This window comes from Hylobates moloch, unplaced genomic scaffold, assembly GCF_009828535.3.
Source record: "Hylobates moloch isolate HMO894 unplaced genomic scaffold, HMol_V3 SCAFFOLD_13, whole genome shotgun sequence".
NCBI classification, from domain to species: domain Eukaryota; kingdom Metazoa; phylum Chordata; class Mammalia; order Primates; family Hylobatidae; genus Hylobates; species Hylobates moloch.
The window spans coordinates 88,848,539-88,871,250 of NW_026652288.1; the positions used below are offsets into that span (position 1 = coordinate 88,848,539).

Sequence of the window (22,712 nt, forward strand, 5' to 3'; positions counted from 1 at the left end):
CTGGGTGTGGTGGCTCACGCCTGTAATCCCAACACTTTGTGAGGCCAAGGCAGATGGATCATTTGAGTCCAGGAGTTTGAGACCACCCTGGGCCATATGGAAAAACACAGTCTCTACCAAAAATACAAAAATTAGCCTGGGATGGTGGTGTATGTACCTGTAGTCCCAGCTACTCAGGAGGGTGAGGTGGGAGGATCACCTGAGCCCAGGGAGGTTGAGACTGCAGTGAGCCATGATCGTACTACTGCAGTCCAGTCTAGGGGGCAGAGTGAGACCCTGACTCAAAAAAAAAAAAAGTAAAAGATAAATTTATTTAATAATATATGATTAAAATGTTGAAATTTTAGTAAAATAGCTATTTAGAAAGGACTGTATTTGCCTTTTCTTTAAGCATTGTGTAGTCTAAAAGGTGAAGTATTTATGGTAGTGTGAAAATTTAAGTAAATTTTTAAAACTTTTCTGTGCTTACAAAAACAAATCAGATAAATGAATATGAAGTTATTAAAAAGATAGAAAAGTAGATTTTAAAAAGTCTTACTATTTGTTTCAAATCTGCTTCCTTTATGCTAGATAAATTAGATGCTTTATGATTTCTTCGTAAATGTTACAAGTATCTCCCCAAATCAGAGTCAATTTGGACTATATATACACACACAACCATTTTCTAGAACTAAAGAACTTAATTGAGCGTGTGTATATGTGTGTGTGTCTGTGTGTTGTGGGATGGATGGACTTCAGAAGAAAAGAGAAACATGCTTTATTTTGTTAGCATAGGGCTGAACAAGTAGATTCGTAGGACATAGCTCTCTTAGAGTATCGAACACTTCTTATTAATTTATGAGCACTTCTAAAGATTTAGGAATAATAAAAAGTCTGGTACATGAAAGTAATGTATCTTTAATTTTTTTTTTTTTTTTTTTTTTTTTTTGGAGATAGAATCTTGCTCTGTCGCCCAGGCTGGAGTGCATGGGACAAACTCGACTCACTGCAACCTCTGCCTCAGCCTCCTGAGTAGCTGGAATTACAGGCGCCCACCACCACACCCAGCTAATCTTGGCATTTTTAGTAGAGATGGGGTTTTGCCATGTTGGCCAGATTGGGTTCGAACTCCTGACCTCAGGTGATCCGTCCGCCTCGGCCTCCCAAAGTGCTGGGATTACAGGTGTGAGCCACCACGCCCAGCCTAATTTTTTTTAAATCATTGTGGACTTAAGTCCCATAACATTTTTCTCTATGTATTTCTACAATTATATTTGTTACTGGGCATGGTAGTATGCGCCTGAAATCCCAGCTACTCAAGAGGCTAAGGGAGGCTGAGGCAAGAGGATCGCTTGAGCCCAGGAGTTCAAAGCTATAATGCACTTTGGTCATGCCCGTGAATAGCCACTGCACTTCAGCCTGGGCACATGGCAACACCCTATCTCTAAATAATAATAATAATAGTAATATTTGTTATTTCTTTTACCTTTATAATTCTTGCCAAATTACCCCATTTTAAATGTGTCTTCTTTCCATAAATAGACCATATTTTTAAAAATCTTTTTCCATACTTGAGCGAAAATACTAGAATAAATGGAACTTATTTTACTGATGAAGTTTATTACTTAGTTTGGCCAATTAAAAATAGAATTTTTATACTATTTTATTGTTGATTAAGAATTATTTTATTTATAATCAAGATTAGACCAGAATGATAAAGAAGACATTTGAAAAGTTTTTAAAGTTACTATCTAACATATGAGCTTCTATCATGGGCCAATTGCCATTCTAATTCCTTTGCTTGTGTTATCTCATTTAATTTTATGAGACAGTTATCAACCTTATGAGGGTAGGTACTATTATTAGTCCCATTTCATAGAGGAGGCAAAAGACAAAGCAAGGGTCACACACTTAGTGAAAAAGGGGAAATAAGATTCTACTCCAGTCTGATTTCCGAGCCCATACTCTATCCATTGTTATACTGTTTTTTAAAAATACAAAACTGTTTATTGTATGTGGTTCTTTACAAATATGCTCACCAAAGACAGACATAATTTCACATGTAGCACCCAGTAAATTGAGGGAATTTATCATTAAAATTCAAATAATTTTTTATCTTGTTCACTTTTTGTAGCAGTGTTTTATTCTTCCCTATGAATGTGAAGTTTTATTACCTTTTATAAAATAATTATTCTTCAATTCAAATACTTTATGTATCCACCATTTTATTTACCTACTGATTTATTTAGTGGATTCCTTTGGATAAAACTGTATTATGTATAAAAGTAACCAAATATAATCATAATAGGAAATCTCATTTTACCTTGTTTAGTTTTCCTTTTCTGTTTGACTTTTATGAGCAAAATTATATATATAAATATAGAGAAATAATATATATTTATTATTTATAATATATAATATAAATATATAAGTATAAATTAGTTTTTTAGTGACGTATGTAGCACACATGCATAAAAGTATACAAATCATAATTGTATAGTTCAGTCACAAAGTAAATACCCATGTCTTCTGCTTTTAACAAATGCACACATTTCTGTGGTTTTATTCCTACAATTGGAGCTGGGTCACAGGGAATACATGTGCCCACTTTTATTAGATTATGCTTTCCAAATTGGTTATAACAAATTATACCCCAATACTCTTAGTGTATGAGATTTCCTATTACTGCATAACCTTACCACCCCTTGACATCATCAGTCTTTATAGTTTAGCCATTCTTATGTATAGTGATATCTCCATGAGATTTTAATTTTCATTTTCTGTATGACTAATAATGACTCCCTTTTCATGTTTATTAACTATTTGAATATGATCTTATAAAGTACCTTTTCCAGTCAATCTCTTGCCTGTTTTTCGTTTGGTTGATCTTTTTCTTGGTGATTTGTAGGAGTCATTTATATACTTTGATGAAGACTTTTTTTGATATATTATTTTTTCTTTAAAATTTTACATAGGTGGAATGAATGGCTGAATTATGATATATACATTCCTGATCTTCCTCGTGCTGCTCGACTTTGCCTTTCCATTTGTTCTGTTAAAGGCCGAAAGGGTGCTAAAGAGGTAAAGTATTTCAGAAGGAACAATTATGTTTACCTTTAAAAACTCCTGATTGTACCGCTGATTGAATTTTTTCACAAAATGGATGTTATTTTATATTTAAGAAAATAATAAATCAAACCTATTTTTAAATTTTTAATAAATGTATCATAGAAGAATACCTTGGGAGAGCTTCAGGAATTTATGATGAATATGTTTTGAGTTCTTATTGATACCATTTTTAAAAATGCAAAGTGACTATATAACAGGCGTTGCATGCAAATACCTCATGCTTGCTTTGGTTCATATTTTCTATTTATAATTAAAATACATGTAATTTCAAATGGGGAAAAAGGAAAGAATGGCTTAAACTTTGAAAAATCAATGTTTTTTTTTTTTTAGATATTATATTCCCATTATTATAGAGATGATTGTTGAATTTTCCTTTCTGCGGAAGAAGAGTGTTTTGAAATGTGTTTTATAATTTAGACTAGTGAATATTTTTCTTTGTTTTTTAAGGAACACTGTCCATTGGCATGGGGAAATATAAACTTGTTTGATTACACAGACACTCTAGTATCTGGAAAAATGGCTTTGAATCTTTGGCCAGTACCTCATGGATTAGAAGATTTGCTGAACCCTATTGGTGTTACTGGATCAAATCCAAATAAAGTAAGGTTTTTATTGTCATAAATTAGATATTTTTTATGGCAGTCAAACCTTCTCTCTTATGTATATATAATAGCTTTTCTTCCATCTCTTAGGAAACTCCATGCTTAGAGTTGGAGTTTGACTGGTTCAGCAGTGTGGTAAAGTTCCCAGATATGTCAGTGATTGAAGAGCATGCCAATTGGTCTGTATCCCGAGAAGCAGGATTTAGCTATTCCCACGCAGGACTGGTAAGGCAAATCACTGAGTTTATTAAGTATCAGTCATAATCTGTGGATTTAGGTAGATAATTTCTCTATGGGAAAGGATCCATATATTTTACTGGCATAGATACTATGAGCTCTAGGCAATATTGCAATAGAATTAAGTTCTCTATATGCTAATATTTTTACTGCACCTCTGCTTTTTTAAAGCCCTAGCTTGCCTTCATTCATTTAACAAATATTTATTGAATGCCGACTATGTGTAAAGCACTGGGAAAGGCACTAGGTAATAAAGTCATGAACTAAACAGACCTTCACTGAGTATGCCCTCTAATTGTGAAAATAGACATTAAGCAGATAAAAGCAGAAATATAAGATTACAGTTGACCCTTGAACAACATGGATACTACACTGGTCTACTTATATGTGGATTTTTTTCAATAAATATATTGGAAAATTTTTTGGAGATTTGTGACAATTTGAAAAAAACTTGGAGACAAACTACATAGCCTAGAAGTATCAAAAAAATTGAAGTTAGGTATGTCATGAATCCATAAAATATATATAGATACAGGTCTATTTTATCATTTACGACCATAAAATATACACAAATCTATTATAAAAAGTTAAAATTTATCAAAACATACACACACAAATACAGACCATCATGGTACCACTCATAGTCAAAAGAAATGCGAACATATATAAAGATGCAGTATTAAATTGTATCTGCATAAAATTAACTGTAGTACATACTGTACTACTGTAATGATTTCATAGCTACCTCCTGTTGCTATTGTAGTAAGCTCAAGCATTGCATATATCCACTTAAAATGCTGTGTAGCCTGGGCGCAGTGGCTCACGCCTGTAATCCCAGCACTTTGGGAGGCTGAAGTGGGTGAATCACCTGAGGTCAGAGTTCAAAACCAGCCTGGCCAACATGGTGAAATCCTGTCTCTACTAAAAATATAAAAAGTTGTGTGTGGTGGCATGTGCCTGTAATCCCAGCTACTCAAGAGGCTAAGTTAGGAGAATTGCTTGAACCCGGGAGGCAGAGGTTGCAGTGAGCCGAGATCACGCCATTGCACTCCAGCCTGGGTGACAGAGCAAGACACCGTCTCAAAAAACAAAACAAAACAAAACACTATGTAATGCTGATCATCTCTACATGAGCACTTCATCACTTCAGTAAATTGTTTATTGCAGTAAAAAGTGAACTCTCACAATTCTTGCATATTTTTCATCATGTTTAGTGCAATACCGTAAACCCTGAATAACACTATGAGGCCTGTAAGGAGTGCCTCTAGTGATGCTGGAGGTATTCTCAAGAAGCAGAGAAAAGTCATGACATTACAAGCAAAAGTTGAATTGCTTGATGTGTACCATATATTGAGGTCTGCAGCTGCAGTTGCCCTTATTTCAGACAGACAACTAATCTTATAAACAGACAACATAAACTTTTGTTTGTTTGTTTTTGTTTTTTTGAGACAAGAGTTTTGCTCTTGTTGCTCAGGCTAGAGTGCAATGGCGCGATCTTGGCTCACTGCAACTTCTGCCTCCTGGGTTCAAGCAATTCTCCTGCCTCAGCCTTCCGAGTAGCTGGGATTACAGGCATGCACCACCATGCCCGGCTAATTTTTGTATTTTTAGTAGAGATGGGGTGTCTCCATGTTGGTCAGGCTGGTCTTGAACTCCTGACCTCACGTGATCCGCACACCTTGGCCTCCCAAAGTGCTGGGATTACAGCCGTGAGCCACCACACCTGGCCAGACTTTTTTTTAATAAGAGATGGGGTAGGTGGCTCACGCCTGTAATCGTAGCATTTTGGGAGGCCGAGGCGGGTGGATCATGAAGTCAGGAGTTCAAGACCAGCCTGGCCAGTATGGTGAAACCCGTCTCTACTAAAAATATGAAAATTAGCCAGGCGTTGTGGCACATGCCTGTTAGCTACTCAGGAGGCTGAGGCAGGAGAATTGCTTGAACCTGGGAGACGGAGGTTGCAGTGAGCTGAGATTGCGCCACTGCACTCCAGCCTGGGCAACAGAGTGAGACTCTGTCTCAAAAAACAAAAAACCAGAGAGAGAGAGATAGGGGTCTCACTGTGTTGCCTGGGCTGGTCTCGAACTCTTAAGCTCAAGTGATCCTCCCTCCCTTACCTCCCAAAGTGCTAGGATTACAGGTGTGAGCCATCATGCCCGGCCAAAAGACAAAATAAATGTACAGTATCAATAAATACAGTACAGTACTATAAATGAATTTTCTCTTCCTTGTGATTTTCTTAATATTTTATTTTCACTGTCCTACTCTATTGTAAGAATATAGTGTATAGTACATATACCAAATAAGTGTGAATCAACTTTATATTTCTGTTAAGACTTCCAGTCTACAGTAGGCATTTGTAGTTAAGTTTTTGGGGAGTCAAAATTTATACATGGATTTTCAATTGTACAGGAGATTAGTGCCCTATCCCCATATTGTCCAAGGGTCAGCTGTATAAATCACATTAAGTGCCAGGAAGGAAAAAACAATAGTGAGCTAAGAATAACTAACTGAGGATTTGTGGGGAAAAGGCAAATATATATATATATATTGGGTTCAGGAAAGACCTCTCTGAGATAGTAACCTTGAAGTTGAGACTGAAGTACAGCTATACCTCTGAGGTATTGTGAGTTTGATTCTGGACCACTGTACTAAAGCAAAAATCACAATACAGTCACAAATGTTTTGGTTTCCCAGTGCATATAAAAGCTCTGTTCACATTATACTGTCATCTGTAAAGTGTGTAATAGTCTGTCATCTGTAAAGTGTGTGATAGCCTTATGTCTAACACAACCATGTACATACTTTGAAAATATTGCTAAAAAATGCTGATGATCATCCAAGCCTTCAGCAAGTTGTGATCTTTTTGCTGGTGGAGGGTCTTGCCTCAATGTTGATGGCTGCTGACTTATCAAGCTGGTGGTTGCTGAAGTAATGTTAGCATGGCTACAGCAGTTTAAGATGACAATGAAGTTTGCCACATTGATTGACCCTTCCTTTTGTGAAAGACTTATCTGCAGCATGTGATGCTATTTGATAGCATTTTGCCCACAACAGAACTTCTTTCAGATTTGGAGTCAGTCCTCTCAAAACCTGACATTACAGTTAACCAGCTGCATTAGCCCCTAACAAGAGGGTCAGCCCGAAGCTTTGAAGCCAGGCATTAACTTCTCTTCTCTAGCTGTGAAAGTCCTGGATGGCATCTTCTTCCATTATAAGACTGTTTTGTTTACATTGAAAATCTGTTGCTTAGTGTAGCCACCTTCATCAGTTATCTTGGCTAGATCTTCTGGATAACTTGCAGCAGCTTCTCCATCAGCACTTGCTGCTTCACAGTTTCTTTGTTAAACCTCTTAAACCAACCTCGGCTAGCTTCAGACTTTTCCTCTGAAGCGTCTTCGTCTCTCTCAATATTCATAGAATTGAAAAGAGTTATGGCCTTGCTCTGGATTAGGCTTTGACTTAAGGGAAAGTTATGGCTGGTTTTATCTTCTATCTAGACCACTAAAACTTTCTCCATTTCAGCATTAACGCTGTTTTGTTTTCTTATACTTCATTCACTGAAGTAGCACTTTTAGTTTTCTTCAGGAACTTTTCCTTTGCATTCACAACTTGGCTGTTTGGCACCAGAGGCCTAGCCTTTGGCCTGTATGGCTTTTGACATGCATTTCTCATTAAACTTAATCATTTCTAGCTTTTGATGTGAAGCAAGAGACGTGGCACTCTTCCTGTCACTTGAACACTTAGAGGCCATTGTAGGGTTATTAATTGACCTAATTTCAATATTGTTTTGTCTCAGGGAATAGGGAGTCCTGAGAGGAGGGAGAAAGATGAGCAAAGGTTGGTTGGTGAAGAAGTTGGAACATACAACACTTATCAAATAAGTTCACCATCTTAATTGGCTCATGGCACCCCCAACTGCATCAGAGTAACATCAAAGATCACTGATCTTTGATCACAGATCATCATAATGTATAATAATAATGAAAAGTTTGAAATATTATAAGAATTACCAAAATGTGACACAGAGACAAAAAATGAGCACATGAATTTGGAAAAATAGTGCCAGGAGACTTCCTTTACGTAGGGATACCACCACAAACCTTCAGTTTGTTGGAAATGCAGTATCTGTGAGGTATGATAAAGCAAAGCACAATAATACAGGGTACGCCTGCATAAATATATTGTTAGTTGAGCTTAGAAGCAGGGAAAATAGCAGATCTTCACCACATTAACCCAGGTTCCCCAGGAAAGAGTGTATATAAGATGGAATTTAAATATTGATCTAGTTCTCTAATCTTGGCCATAGCTTTCGAACCACAGTATGACTAGGTTCAAGAACCATTAACTCTCCCTGATTTCTCAAGGGCAAAGGTGTCAATGCCAAGAGAAGATGTTTGTGTTCATTGGTGTTTCCAAAGGTATTACTTTTTCTTTGGCCTTGTTGGCTATAGATAAACCAGCCAATGAATTTTGGGCCAAGAAGTCCAAAACATGCCTATCCCATTAACAGTAACAGCAGCACCAAGAGGCAGCCTGGTATATTGCACTTAGGAAATTTATTGATTCATAGCTGTGTTCTCAGTAAGGTGTTCACCACTACTTTTTGGAAAACGAATTATCTTTTCTGCATATATATTTTTCTGCATTTAAAAGATACAAGTCTCTTTTTTGAGCAGTTCTCTTTGTAAGGATTGATATTTGATGACTGTATTCTTTCTTAAAAGAACTTTTATTCCAAAGAAAAATTTGCTTATTTCATAGTAGAATAAAACTTCTATTTTTCAGTTATAATTTATATCTATTGGAAACTTTTGTAAATCTAAGATACGACATGGGATCTTAGTTTTTCTGTATCTTAAATATTTTACTATTTCATCATCCTGGAAATTATTTTATCCATATTGATTATTTCCAACTATGCTAAAAAAGACTAAAATAATATGAAAATATAAAAGAAGGATAGAATAGCCTAGAAGGATAATAAAATAGTGAAGTAAATCATCACGTTACATCATCCTTCAGTTTTCTTATTGCATTGCCCAGTGTCTTGCATCATCTTTCCAGAAGTATAGAAGAAGTCTGCAGACACTGTCTTTATAATTTTTTTGTTTGGTTGGTTGCTTTCTTTCAGGCTTTCATTGGACACTTAAGAATTCAGAATTTTTCACTTTTCACCCAGAATGATGACAGATGAAAACTGACCAAGGAAGATATTTCACAAGCATTAGACAAATCATAATATGAATGCAGATAGATAGTAGCAGCCTAGAGCAGAGTTTCCCAACCTCAGCACTGTTGACATTTTGCGCCAAATAATTCTTTGTTGTAGGAGCCATCCTGTGTGTGCAATCCAGGATGTTTAGCATCCCTGTCCTCTACCCTACTGCAGGCCCGTAGTGCCATCCTGCTAAGTTATGGCCATCAAAAATGTCTCCAGACATCAGCCAAGGTTCCTGGGAGGTCAAGGGGACGCAAAATCACCCTAGTTGAGAACCACTACTCTAAACTCTAATCATAGTGAAGTTGATTATATAAATGAAATGTCAGATGACAATACCTAAACTGTCTCTCAGTTATCTTAAGTCTTCTCAAACTCAAGATAATGATGAGTAAAGAATATATTTCTAACAACAAAAAGGAAATTTGATAGTATTTCTAAAGACAAAAAGGAAATTTGTATTCACATTCAGTTAGTCATTCTACCAGAATGACTTCATCACACAGTATTTTGTGACAAGAACCTGAACAGCCTGATGTTTTACAATATTCTTTTCATCTTTTATTATATGCACCAAATTTTTCTTTTTTAAATTTTCTTGAATCTCTAAATCTGCTTTAAAAATTTACCTGATACACTTTTTAAATGGACAAATGCCGATGGTAGCTGTGTATACAAATGTGACTAGAAGGAAAAAGATGATGTAGAAATAAAATAACTCCTTGGGTTGGTCATTCTGATTGGCATTGATAGAGTAGAAATGTTTTACAATTACAGAGGAAAAAAGATGGCCTTTCCTTCAACAGTTATGAGCCGTCAGAGTTTTCAAAAATACTGCATTTTGACAATGTAGTTTCTAGTTTGACAATGATATATTTATCTTGAAAACCAGGAAAATGTAGATAAGAATTCGGTTTTATAATATTTAAATTCTTATTAAAATGTCTAATAAAATTGTTTTCCCCATCACTTTATTCTTCTGTAAGTTATTTTACATTTAAAATGTAAACAAATAAAATAAGTAAATAAACAGTAGCAACTTCTTTTCCTGGTAAATTGAGGATTGAGTATGTATTATCTCTTTCCTGGACTATTGTAATAACCTCTCCCTCCTTCCACAGAGAAGCCATAATAACCTTTATGGAATACAAATCAAATGATGGTATTCATTCTTTAAATAGCTATCAATAAAAATAAAATCCCAACTTTATACCCTGGCCTGCAAATTTTACGTGGTCTGAATTCAGCTTACATTTCTTCTTTCCCTTGTCTATTGCCCATCAGGCTCACTGGCTTTCTTCCTTCACACCAAACTAGTTATTTCCGGAGTGGGAGGAAGGCTTGCAGTGTTTTCTCCATCTGCAATAATCTTTCCCTAATCTTAGTGTGGATAAAGGTTCCTTCTTGTTACTTGAATCACAAATACTATGTTCTCAGTCATTCTCTGTTACATCATCCAGAGTACATATCAATTTTCCAATATTTTTATTTATTTGATTTCCCACTATAACAGAGGCTCTGTTAGTGCAGGGTCTTTTACTATTTTGTAATCTCTAAATCTGCTTTAAAATTTTGGTGCATATAATAAAAGATGAAAAGAATATTGTAAAACAATACAGGTTATTACAATAGTCCAGGAAAGAGATAATACATACTCAATCCTCAACAGCAAGAACAAAACAAGGTACATAGTACATATTTAATAAATACTTGTTGAACAAATATGTGCCAGTGCATATAATAAAAGATGAAAAGAATATTGTAAAACAATACAGGTTATTACAATAGTCCAGGAAAGAGATTTAAAAAAGAAAATTTAAAAAAGAAATTTAAAAAAGAAAATTTTGGTGCATATAATAAAAGATGAAAAGAATATTGTAAAACAATACAGGTTATTACAATAGTCCAGGAAAGAGATAATACATACTCAATCCTCAACAGCAAGAACAAAACAAGGTACATAGTACATATTTAATAAATACTTGTTGAACAAATATGTGCCAGTCATATTTCTTCATGCTGCTGAATAAGTTAACAGCATATAAACACATACAAACCAAGTGGCATGGATGTCTGCTTTCATTTTTAGCCATTTAGAAATATACGTAACCCATCCTAAGGGGTTTATATTTGTTTTGCATAATACATTATAGGTACTCATTATTCATTACACAGTAAATATATCTATATTTGCAGGGAATATACATTGCTTGGAATTATATGAAAAAAATTATTTTTAGTTTTCTAATATTCAGGATACAGTGTTTAAATGGGGGTGTTTCTTCATTCTTTTTTTCTTACTGATTTTTACTTTTTAAATTTGAAAGCCTTGCAGTGATCATAAGGATCTGTTCAGGCAAAGAACATGAAAGAGTTTACATTTTTATTATTTTAGTGTTTCTTATTCTCTTATATCAAAAACATTCACAGATAAGTTAACAAGATGCTCATCAGGAGGAAAAGTAAATTGTTCACTACCATCCTCTAGTATCCTAATCTGGTCTTGTTGTTGGCTAACTTCAGCAGTTACTCTTCTGTGATTGGTGTAATATTAACCAAATAAATTACTGGATTTGTTCCACAAATATTATGTCTTAGATTGGTTCTTTCCTGTCTCTGAAAGTAAAGTCTTGCAATGAGAATAAATTATTTTACAATAGTCAATTAGCAGTGTAAAGTTTATGAAAATTTATTTGCTTTTTTTGTAAATCATCTGTGAATCCAAAGGGGAAAAATATGACAAAGAAAGCTATATAAGATATTATTTTATTTTACAGAGTAACAGACTAGCTAGAGACAATGAATTAAGGGAAAATGACAAAGAACAGCTCAAAGCAATTTCTACACGAGATCCTCTCTCTGAAATCACTGAGCAGGAGAAAGATTTTCTATGGAGCCACAGGTAAGTGCTAAAATGGAGATTCTCTGTTTCTTTTTCTTTATTGCAGAAAAAATAACTGAGTTTGGCTGATCTTGGCATATTTTTACCATACCTATTAGAATAAATAAAGCAGAATTTACATGATTTTTAAACTATAAACATTGGCTTTTTAAAAACAATGGCTGTAAATTGGTATTTGTAGAAAATCATACTACATTGGTAGTTGGCACATTAAATGCTTTTTCTTACTCTGAATTCCTGATATGACTTCCTTTAGGATTGTTTAAAATATTCTAGTAGTTTTAGGTCAATTTAGATGTGATTTAGTTGGTCTTGATATTATAATTTTTAGGAGTTCCCTTTCATTTTTCTTTTTTCTTACGTTTCTTCAAATAGTATAATGCCTTATTTTCATTTATGAAGAAATTACCCTGCTGTTGATGATACTGGTATATTTAAATAAACCAGTTGCAGTGCATTTCTGCAGAAAGTCCATTAAGACATAAATTTTGTCCAGTAACCACAGTAGAAGTGGTGACTCTATGACTCATTCATGTTGCGTAAGTAGGTGAAAAATATGAGCTATATGAAGAGTGGTATAACGTATATTCATAATTTTTCTTAACTGTTAACTAAATTTAAGTACTTATAATCCATTTGCATTTTCCTTTTGTGTTCTTTGCCATTATAACTGTGCCTAAGTATATATGTAAATATATTTCCAACTATAGTGTTAAACACTGATGTCTTTTGAATTTTAAAAAGGCTAGTAATGTAAGAAGTTTGGGACTGCTTAAAGATTGCATATGGAGAAGTTAGACATGTAAACCTTTCGAATAGCATGCAAGAATGTTTATTTTTATTTTGTTTCTCCCACACAGACACTATTGTGTAACTATCCCCGAAATTCTACCCAAATTGCTTCTGTCTGTTAAATGGAATTCTAGAGATGAAGTAGCCCAGGTAAATGTATGTTTGAGATTACTAGATAACTGTTGCACAAATTGGTATGTCACTTAAATTGTTTTCTCTCAGAAAGTCTGCGTAAATAAATGAAATAGGCTAATAATAGTAATATAATGTAGAAAAAATACCCTTAACATTATTTCCACAGATAAAACTAATTAGAACTGTAAATTCTTTTTTTTTTTTTTTTTTTTTTAGACGGGGCAATCTTGGCTCACTGCAAGCTCCGCCTCCCGGGTTCACGCCATTCTCCTGCCTCAGCCTCCCCGAGTAGCTGGGACTACAGGCGCCCGCCACTACGCCCGGCTAATTTTTTTGTATTTTTAGTAGAGACAGGGTTTCACCGTGGTCTCGATCTCCTGACCTCGTGATCCGCCCGCCTCGGCCTCCCAAAGTGCTGGGATTACAAGCGTGAGCCACCGCGCCCGGCCGAACTGTAAATTCTAAGGAGATTATTTATCTAAACTAATTTTAAAATCAGAAGTCAAGGCAGTGTTTTAGATGGCTTATTCACAACTATCTTTCCCCTTTAAATATGATTTATTGTCTTTCTCATACACAGATGTATTGCTTGGTAAAAGATTGGCCTCCAATCAAACCTGAACAGGCTATGGAACTTCTGGACTGTAATTACCCAGATCCTATGGTTCGAGGTTTTGCTGTTCGGTGCTTGGAAAAATACTTAACAGATGACAAACTTTCTCAGTATTTAATTCAGCTAGTACAGGTAAAATCATGTAAAATAGTAAATAATGTTTAATTACAATAATAATTTATTCTAGATCCATACAACTTCCTTTTAAAAAACCTACTGCGCTAACTAGTTTTGTGCTTTAAAAAAAAAAAAATTATTACCAGTAATATCCACTTTCTTTCTGAAAAAATTTTCTTTAGATCGGCCACGCAGAAACTGACCCTGATTTGTTTTTTTTGAATCACCTAGGTCCTAAAATATGAACAATATTTGGATAACTTGCTTGTGAGATTTTTACTGAAGAAAGCATTGACTAATCAAAGGATTGGGCACTTTTTCTTTTGGCATTTAAAGTAAGTCTAATTATTTTCCCATTAAATTCTTAAGGTACATATTACTTGCTTTCTTAATAGATTTATAAATATATATTACTTATATACTTTTGTTTATGTTTGGGGAAGAGTTTTCCATACTAAAAGTATTTTGTACCAGTGATGAGCTTCTCAACTTTTGCTTTTTGAAATTTAAAAAGTAATAAATTCAAAACTAAATTTTAGTTATGAATGAGAGCTGAAATATTTTTAAAGATTTTTGTTCTACTTAAGTAAAATTTTCTGGGTCCAGATGAATATTGCTGTAGGTTTCACTGTGTGTATGGATTAAAATACCCCCCAAAAAAGAAAAAAATGTTTTACCTTGAAATTCAGAACAATAATGTCAAACTCCCATGGTTCTTACTGAAAAACAAGCTAATTAAGAATAAAAAATGTTTTGTAGAATGTGATATATCTAGTACTCAAAAGTTACAGGTCATAAACCATATAATTTTTCATAAATTTAGAAACAGATTTATATCTATTATGATATTTTAAGTGTTAAATTTTAAAAATGGAACCCAGAAGTTAAGTTGAAAACAAGAAGTGGAGGCGTGTGTCAGAAGAGTTAAATAGCATTCACTGAGCGCTTTGTTCCCTCCCTCTTCATTTGATTATTTTTGCGCTAAATTTCCTTTCTTCATGTTTTTATATCTTGTACTGAGATTAGTCAATGAAAACTAGTTGAAATAAACCTAAAAACTAGATGTTTATTTAATCACATTCAGGAACTACCTGAAACTCATGATGGTTTTGCTTCTAAATTATAGGTTTTGAATAATTTTATTATTAGTATGATTATAACATTTATTGGATTTCAAAAATGAGTGTTTAAATTGTGTAGCAAAGATTATTTGTATACTCATTTAAGACTATATATATATTTTTTTAATTTTGCACGATTCTTTTAGATCTGAGATGCACAATAAAACAGTTAGCCAGAGGTTTGGCCTGCTTTTGGAGTCCTATTGTCGTGCATGTGGGATGTATTTGAAGCACCTGAATAGACAAGTCGAGGCAATGGAGAAGCTCATTAACTTAACTGACATTCTCAAACAGGAGAAGAAGGATGAAACACAAAAGGTGTGTGACTCTAGTTTGTGTTTGAGACTCTATTCACTGCAGTGGGGCAGAGTTGTTTAGAAGCCCAGTGTATATACAGATCATGGTCCTTGGAATCAAGCAGATTAGGATTTGGAACCAAGTTCCACTGCCTCTCAGCTGTGTAGTGTTAGACATGTTATGCAGGCTCTCAAGACTCATTTTCTTTGTCTGTAAAATGGGAATAATACCTGCTTCGTAAGGCCATTGTGAGAATTAAATTACATGAGATATGCAAAAAACCTATCACAATCCTTGGAACATAGAAGGTGCCCAATAAATGTTAGATCCCTTTACTTTCCCTTCCTTTCTCTTATTCAGTTCCCTAAGTATTTACAGTGGTTATTTCCTTATTCTGTTATTTATTGTCTCTTAGTAATGACCCTGAAAATGAGTGGAAAGAAGTTAGTTTTTACATTTCCAAGTTTAAAATGGATTTCGAGTCACTCAGTAAATATATCACACACTCTAGTCATCTGCTCTCTAGCTTAGTATAACTAAGAGTAGGAAATACAATGCAAACTTTTTTTTTTTTTTTTTTGAGACAGGGTCTGGCTCTTTTGCCCAGCCTGGAATGCAGTGGTGCAATTTCGGCTCACTGCAGCCTTGACCTCCTGGGTTCAAGCCATCCTCCCACCTCAGCCTCCTGAGTAGCTAGGACTATAGGAGCATGCCACCACTCCCAGCTAATTTTTGTATTTTTAGTAGAGACAGTGTTTCACCTTGTTGCCTAGGCTGGTCTCCAATTCTTGGGCTCAAGCAGTTTGCCCACCTCAGCCTCCCAAAGTGCTGGAATTACAGGCATGAGCCACTGTGCCTAGCCCAATGTAAACTTTTTTATGACCTTTTCCTACACCCTATTCTTTATTCAGTCCAATCCACCACACCCTAAATTCACCACCTCTTACACTTAAAAGGAAGCTCATTCCTCACCTCTAGTAAAATGAAAAAAAAAAAAAAAAATCGTATATTAGTGAGTCCCCAAAGGACAGAGAATGTAAGTTAGCAGTACTGAATGAATTTTTCCAACATCTTCATTACAAGTACTTGAAGGAAAGAAAAATTTAAAAGAAAGTTATTGTATTAATGTAAATGTCATACAGTGTGAGTTGATTTTATTGAAGTGTGATATATAAATTCAAATATAGGATGTTAGGAAATAATTGTACTCTTTCTGATACTGGAATTTATGGGCAAGAAGGGACTAGATTGCCCTGGAAGAACAAAATTTATTGTATTTATATATCGTAACTGAGCTGAGAAAAAAGAAACTAAATTTTAGATACATTTGTAAATACAGATGTTCCTCAACTTATAATAGGGTTATATCCTGATAAACACATCATAAGTTGAAAATATCTTACAGGCAAAAATGGGCATTTTGTAGATGTGATGGGATGCGAAAACACAAAACACAGTATCCAAAAAATGCTGGCCACACAGTACACTGTAGAGTATTGGTCGTTTACCCTCGTGACTGCATGGCTGACTGGGAGCTGCGGCTCACTGCTGCTACCCAGCATTTCAAGAAAATACTGTGTTGCATATCACTAGCCCAGGAAGAGATAAAAGTTTAAAATTTGACATATAGGTTCTACTGAATGCATGTAGAAAGAGATAAAAGTTCAAAATTTGACGTATAATTTCTGAACACATGTTGCTTTCACACCATCACAAAGTTGAAAAATCGTAAGTCAAAACCAGTGTAAGTTGGAGACCATCTGTATAGGCATTTCTTCTAAGCTGGGGTTTTTATATCACAAATTGGTTATGATACAGTGGATTAATTAGGAACATGAAATTCGTTACTCAGATCATTATTGGCTTAAATGAGATTTTGATAGGGAACTAAGATTGCAGTCACAGAAACAAGCGGTTACTTTGAGTGGCTTTGTGTTTTGTCGTAACAATGAGTGATAAAATACATGAAGCATTGTGCTAACATTAGAGTTGTCAGTGATAGAAATGCCTTTACATGAACAAGAGCTATCTAGTCAGTGATGACCAGATTTTCTAACTATTCATTTATATATAACAAGAAGAAAAAAACACTTTATTTAAATTCCAGCATAAAAATTAATTTATTATTAATTCCTAGATCCTAACCACTTTTTCCCCCTACTCACATTTTATATTTTCAATAGTTGAAGGTTTCCTAAAATAAAATCCCAGCTATTTGCATGATAACTCAGCAGTCTGGGCTCTGATTCCAATTGATTAAAAAGGGATATTGTTTTGTAGCCACATACTAAAACCTGAATATAGTATGAGACTCCATGTAACAAATGTTTTTACAAGTCCTTTTCCCAACAATTTCTTTTAGCCTCACTAGACCACTTTTACCCAACAAAGAGAGTATAAATGCTGTGTTTTCTTAAAAGCCTAAAAGTAAGGTTATTAAGCTAATATAACATGGTCTCCTTAGTTTTTCCTCTAGAACACAGATCAGCAAATTTTCTTAAAGGGCCAGATAGTAACTGTTTTAGACTTTGCAGGCCCATGTGGTCTCTGTCTTAACTATTCAACTCTGCTATTCGCATAAAAGCAGCCAATATGTAATGAATGGGTGTAGCTATATTCTAATACAACTTGATTTACAAAAACTGGCAGCTGACCTGCCGGTTGACTAGCCCTGCTCTACAGCCAAGAGCATTGCCACTATCACCAAGCAGATTTCATTTTCTTACAGGAAGGGGTACACAGTGCTGCCAGTCTTGCTTCTGTCTGAATGTTGCTGCTCTGTGTTGTAGAAACCCCCTTAATTAGAAGGCAGCCAGTCTAGGATGTAGATTCAGAGACTGTACAGTACTGAGGTTCTCATGTGTAAAAGAGATTAGCAGTTAGTTTTATCTTTTATTAAGTCAGTTTCTTACTGTGACTATCCTTTTTTTTAATCAGGTACAGATGAAGTTTTTAGTTGAGCAAATGAGACGACCAGATTTCATGGATGCTCTACAGGGCTTTCTATCTCCTCTAAACCCTGCTCATCAACTAGGAAATCTCAGGTACTTTCTTGGGGGTTTCATTGATATATTTAAATAAATACTTTTTCTGGATAAAATCTTGAGAAAAGTCAAAATGTCTGTTACAATTAGAATGTTCAATAGTCTATGCTTCTCTCTCTCATTCTCCTACCTTCAAAATAAGAGTAGTAAATTGTCCTAAGTTTAGTACTGCCTTTATTCAGAATGAGTTTTACTACTTAAATAATAGAGTTTAAAACCTTCTGTGGCTAGAATTTCTGTTATCATAGGATAAGAAATAGAAATGTAATGTCTGTAAAACTAATGATATATATCTATATATTTGTTGGAAATTCATATACAATTATATAACTTTTAAAACTTTTAGTATTTTTTAATACTGTTTAGAAATGGATTCCTAAATAAAAATTGAGGAGAAAGTTTTAAATCTTTGTAACACTTCAGAAAGCTATATTGTATTTATATTTTAAAATAAATTTGAAGGTAAAAGAATAATAAAGCAAAGGTACCTAGTAAAGTTTTTAACTATTTTAAAGGCTTGAAGAGTGTCGAATTATGTCCTCTGCAAAAAGGCCACTGTGGTTGAATTGGGAGAACCCAGACATCATGTCAGAGTTACTGTTTCAGAACAATGAGATCATCTTTAAAAATGGGGATGGTAAGGAAGAGTATTAATGAGCTTATGATGCATGAATTTAGCTATCTTTTTATACACAGGATATTTATGAACCATGAAAACTATTGAAAGCCGTTTAAGGAATAGACACATGTGATAAAATACGTAATATTAATCAGATGTCTTGACCTTTGAAATATGCATGTATAATCAATGAAAAGAAAAGAAGTACTAGGTTTAGATCAGAAGTCCTGAAATCAGTTTTTTGTTTTTTCTTTTTCCTGTTCCCTGCCTCCAACCCCCCTCCCATGGACCTGTGTAGACAAGTATTTTTTGTTGTTGTTTTGGTTTTTTTTTTTTAATCAGTTTCTAATTATCATTTGCTTAGCTGTGTGAGTATCCATTCATTTCATAAATATTCTATGTGGTAGGCCCTGGGGTTTTAGCAGTGAAGAAAACAGAATCCCTGCCCTCTTGGAGCTTACAGCCTAACAGAGAAAAGAGGGACATTAAATGAATAATTACTAAAATAAAATTACAAGCATGGTGCAAAGGAAAAGTGTAGTCTGCTTAGGAACCATATAAAAGAAGATACTTATTTGGAGAAAAAGGCTATGGGGGGAGTGAAGGAGGATCATGGATGGGTTTTCAATAGGAAATGACATTTCAGCAGTAAATTCTGTTGATCCCAATATTTTAATATAAACATATGTTCAAATTTAAGGATTCAGAAAAATAATTACTATAAATACTTTAATTAAAAATTTTTGTGAGATGTATGCTCACTTATCCTACATTGTTATTCAAATATGTTTATGCAAAGACTTTAAAAGTGGATTTAAGAATCGGAATATTAAGAGCCATTTGTAGTGGTGTGTGCTTGTGATCCCAGCTGCTCTGGAGGATTACTTGAGCCCAGGAGTTTGAGACAAGCCTGGACAACTTAGCAAGACCCTGTCTCAAAAATTATAAGTAAATTAATAAAGCTATGTAAACGCTTTGAGTGGACATATACACTCATTTATAAATTTTTTGAAAAGAAATCAGAATATTGCTTTCCTGTAGTTTCTTTTGAAGAGTAAATATAGCTGTATTTGTTTTTCATTTGAAAACCATGTGATGGCGTGATCCCCAAATTTGCATCTGTGGCATTAAATGGTGATACATATTATTTGAATTTCAGATTTACGGCAAGATATGCTAACACTTCAAATTATTCGTATTATGGAAAATATCTGGCAAAATCAAGGTCTTGATCTTCGGTAGGTAACCAGTAAGGCAACCTGTATGTTGAAAGTTATCCTGAAAAAGTGAACTATTAATAATTATAGAAGCATATAGAGGCATATATCTAAAAAGAAATGTATGCAGTAGTAATTATCAATAGTTGATTACACTATAGTACTTTGACATATCCTCCTCTTACTTAGAATAGCTAAATTATATTCAGCTAAGTAAAAAGAGCTAATAAGCTAATAAACACTCTGCTACTGCCTCTGGAGTTGACGTCACCATTAGGAGCAAAACAAAGGAGACACAAAAGACCCCTGTTTTCATTCAGAAGAGTTTAAAAGAAAGTTTCATAATGGGAATTTTCTAATTCTGAAGCTGTATAAATCCTCATATTGGAATCAGTTTTGCAGCAAAATTATGCAACCAGCTAATCTTAGAGTTTTTACCAGTCTGTTGGTTTCTACCCAACTTTCCACACTATCAGTATTATCACCAAGTTTTCTGTCATGCTTCATCTTCTCCTAGTCATTGTTGCTTCTAAAATGTTCTTCCTTATCTGACTTGTCTTTTTGCAAATCCATAGTCATTTAGGCAAAGCCCACTCTGTCCAAAGTACTTTGGCCTATAAGTGGACATAGAGAGTCAAGTCTAGATGTAACAACAGGGTACATTTAGTAGGAATTGCAGGTAACACCAGACAAGGGCTTATTGGTATGCCTCTTATAAATTTTAAGAGTAGCTAGTATACAAAAATGTATCAGTGACAAATAGTTGTACCCTTTTGTTGCAAAGAAGAAAGTGGACATTTCACGTGACCTGCTAAGGCACAAAATTGTCATCAACTTCAAATTTGTAACTCCTGATACATTGCTTAACCCCTCCTGCTTTCCAAAGACGGTTAATGTTATATGAATCAAATTTCGTTTTTTGGTATAATTTCCTGTGTCTTGAGAGATCCACATGTCACTACTACCATGTCCCCCAAAGGAATAGAGTGTAAAAAAGATTGTAGAGCTAAGAAAGAGTAAAGGAGGTAACTATGTAACCCTGGTTAATTACATTGTTTAATTATAAATTAATGACTGCAAAAAAGCATCTGAAGTTAAGATGATTAGAAATATTAATGGTTTTTTAGTCTTTTCTGAATATTTTTAACTTAAGTAAATGTAAGTAAAAATTTTATTTCAAGTTTAACTTTAGATTAAAATTATTTAAGTAAAATCATAACAGCATTTTTATTTATACCTGGCAAAACTATAATTCAGAATCAGGTTTATTTTAACCCTGCTTCTTTTTTTTAATAACAAGACTTAGAAGACAATTGAATTCTGTAAACTGTGAGCATGTTCAACGGTGATAAAAACATAAGAAAGAATGAGCAGGAGTACAACGTTAAGACATTCCCCTATTTACGAGGGCAGGTAGAAGAAAAGATTGTAGAAGAGAAGTCATCAAAAGAAGTAGGAGTACTAGAGGAAGTGATGGACAAACAATTTGTAGGGCCAAGGGCTTCAAGGGGGTTAAAAGAATAAGGTCTGTGAAAAAGCACTTGGATTTGATGACTCATCATTAGCTTTAAGAGTTTACTCACTAGAGTGGTAGGTGTAGAAGCTAGGCTACAAGGAATTAAGTAAGAAAATGAAAATAAGTATAGACTGTATTAAGAATTTAAGAAGTAAAGGAAAGGTGGAAAGAATGGAGAGTAGCTTATGAGAAGAACAGAGCAAGGAAAAACTTTGGGTACTTACCTGTCAGTCTGAATGTTAGGTGCTTTTTTTCATTGTCTCTTTAAATCCTCACATCTGCACCCTTGACTACGTGTCCTATTTAATTTTCTATGTGAATAAATGAGAGGTACCCTAAAAAGCATTTGTGCCACATCCCAAGTATTACGGTTGTATCAAAGGGAAACATTTGTGGGATTATTTGAGTTGTGAGCTGAACTAGCTGCTGTTTTTATGGAACACGATTTTTACTTAAATAACTAGTAGGCAAGCTATGGTTATTCAGACATGGATATTTGGCAGGCATTTTCTTGAAAATGAACAATATGTGCCTGTCCCTTTGAAGAAAACAACTGTGGCAGTATTTGTTGCCAATGATAAAATACAAGCTTGTAACAAAAATTTCATTAGAAGTTCAAAATTAGAATTTTGAAAATTCTAATTTTCAGTGTCTGCCACTGAACCTAATAGAGTCCCTAAACTTAACATCTTTCTGATGAGATTCTTGGTAATATTAACAATTGTGGTTTTTAGTATGGCATAATGAAAGGTATCAACATTTGGAACATCTACAAATGACCAGGCAGGATACTATAAAATCATGTATGGGTAAAAGATCCATTAAAAGGCAAGAAAGACAAATTGATTTTAATGTAACTGAGTATGAAAAGTTTATTGATATGGTTTTAGATTATATTTTGCAACTTAAGAAACTTATCTTGTCAGGTTTTAGAATAGTACCAAAGAAAAATATCACAATTATCTGAAAAGTCTATTATAATACTCCTTCTTTTTCTACCTACCTATCTTTGTGAGGCCAGATTTTCTTTTTATACTTTATTAAAACATAACATTAGATTGCATACAAAAGCATATATGAGAATCCAGCTGGGTACTATGAAGCCAGACATTTAAAAATTTTTTCAAATGTGAAAGAATGTCATAATTCTCACTAAATTTTTTAAATGCAT

General features: G+C 34.2%; 1 protein-coding gene across 2 annotated transcripts in view; it reads left to right on the forward strand.

Moving 5' to 3' along the window:
- The window catches only part of PIK3CA (phosphatidylinositol-4,5-bisphosphate 3-kinase catalytic subunit alpha), a 96,872-nt gene that overhangs the window by 62,449 nt on the left and 11,711 nt on the right, over positions 1 to 22,712 (forward strand). For both annotated transcript variants that reach the window (XM_032174034.2, XM_058427023.1), the window contains exons 7-17: positions 2,955 to 3,060; positions 3,556 to 3,708; positions 3,801 to 3,935; positions 11,946 to 12,070; positions 12,931 to 13,012; positions 13,578 to 13,742; positions 13,959 to 14,062; positions 14,995 to 15,166; positions 18,083 to 18,189; positions 18,705 to 18,826; positions 19,968 to 20,046. In XM_032174034.2, the coding sequence (XP_032029925.1) occupies positions 2,955 to 3,060; positions 3,556 to 3,708; positions 3,801 to 3,935; positions 11,946 to 12,070; positions 12,931 to 13,012; positions 13,578 to 13,742; positions 13,959 to 14,062; positions 14,995 to 15,166; positions 18,083 to 18,189; positions 18,705 to 18,826; positions 19,968 to 20,046 (1,350 nt within the window). The remainder of the gene's footprint in view (positions 1 to 2,954; positions 3,061 to 3,555; positions 3,709 to 3,800; positions 3,936 to 11,945; positions 12,071 to 12,930; positions 13,013 to 13,577; positions 13,743 to 13,958; positions 14,063 to 14,994; positions 15,167 to 18,082; positions 18,190 to 18,704; positions 18,827 to 19,967; positions 20,047 to 22,712) is intronic.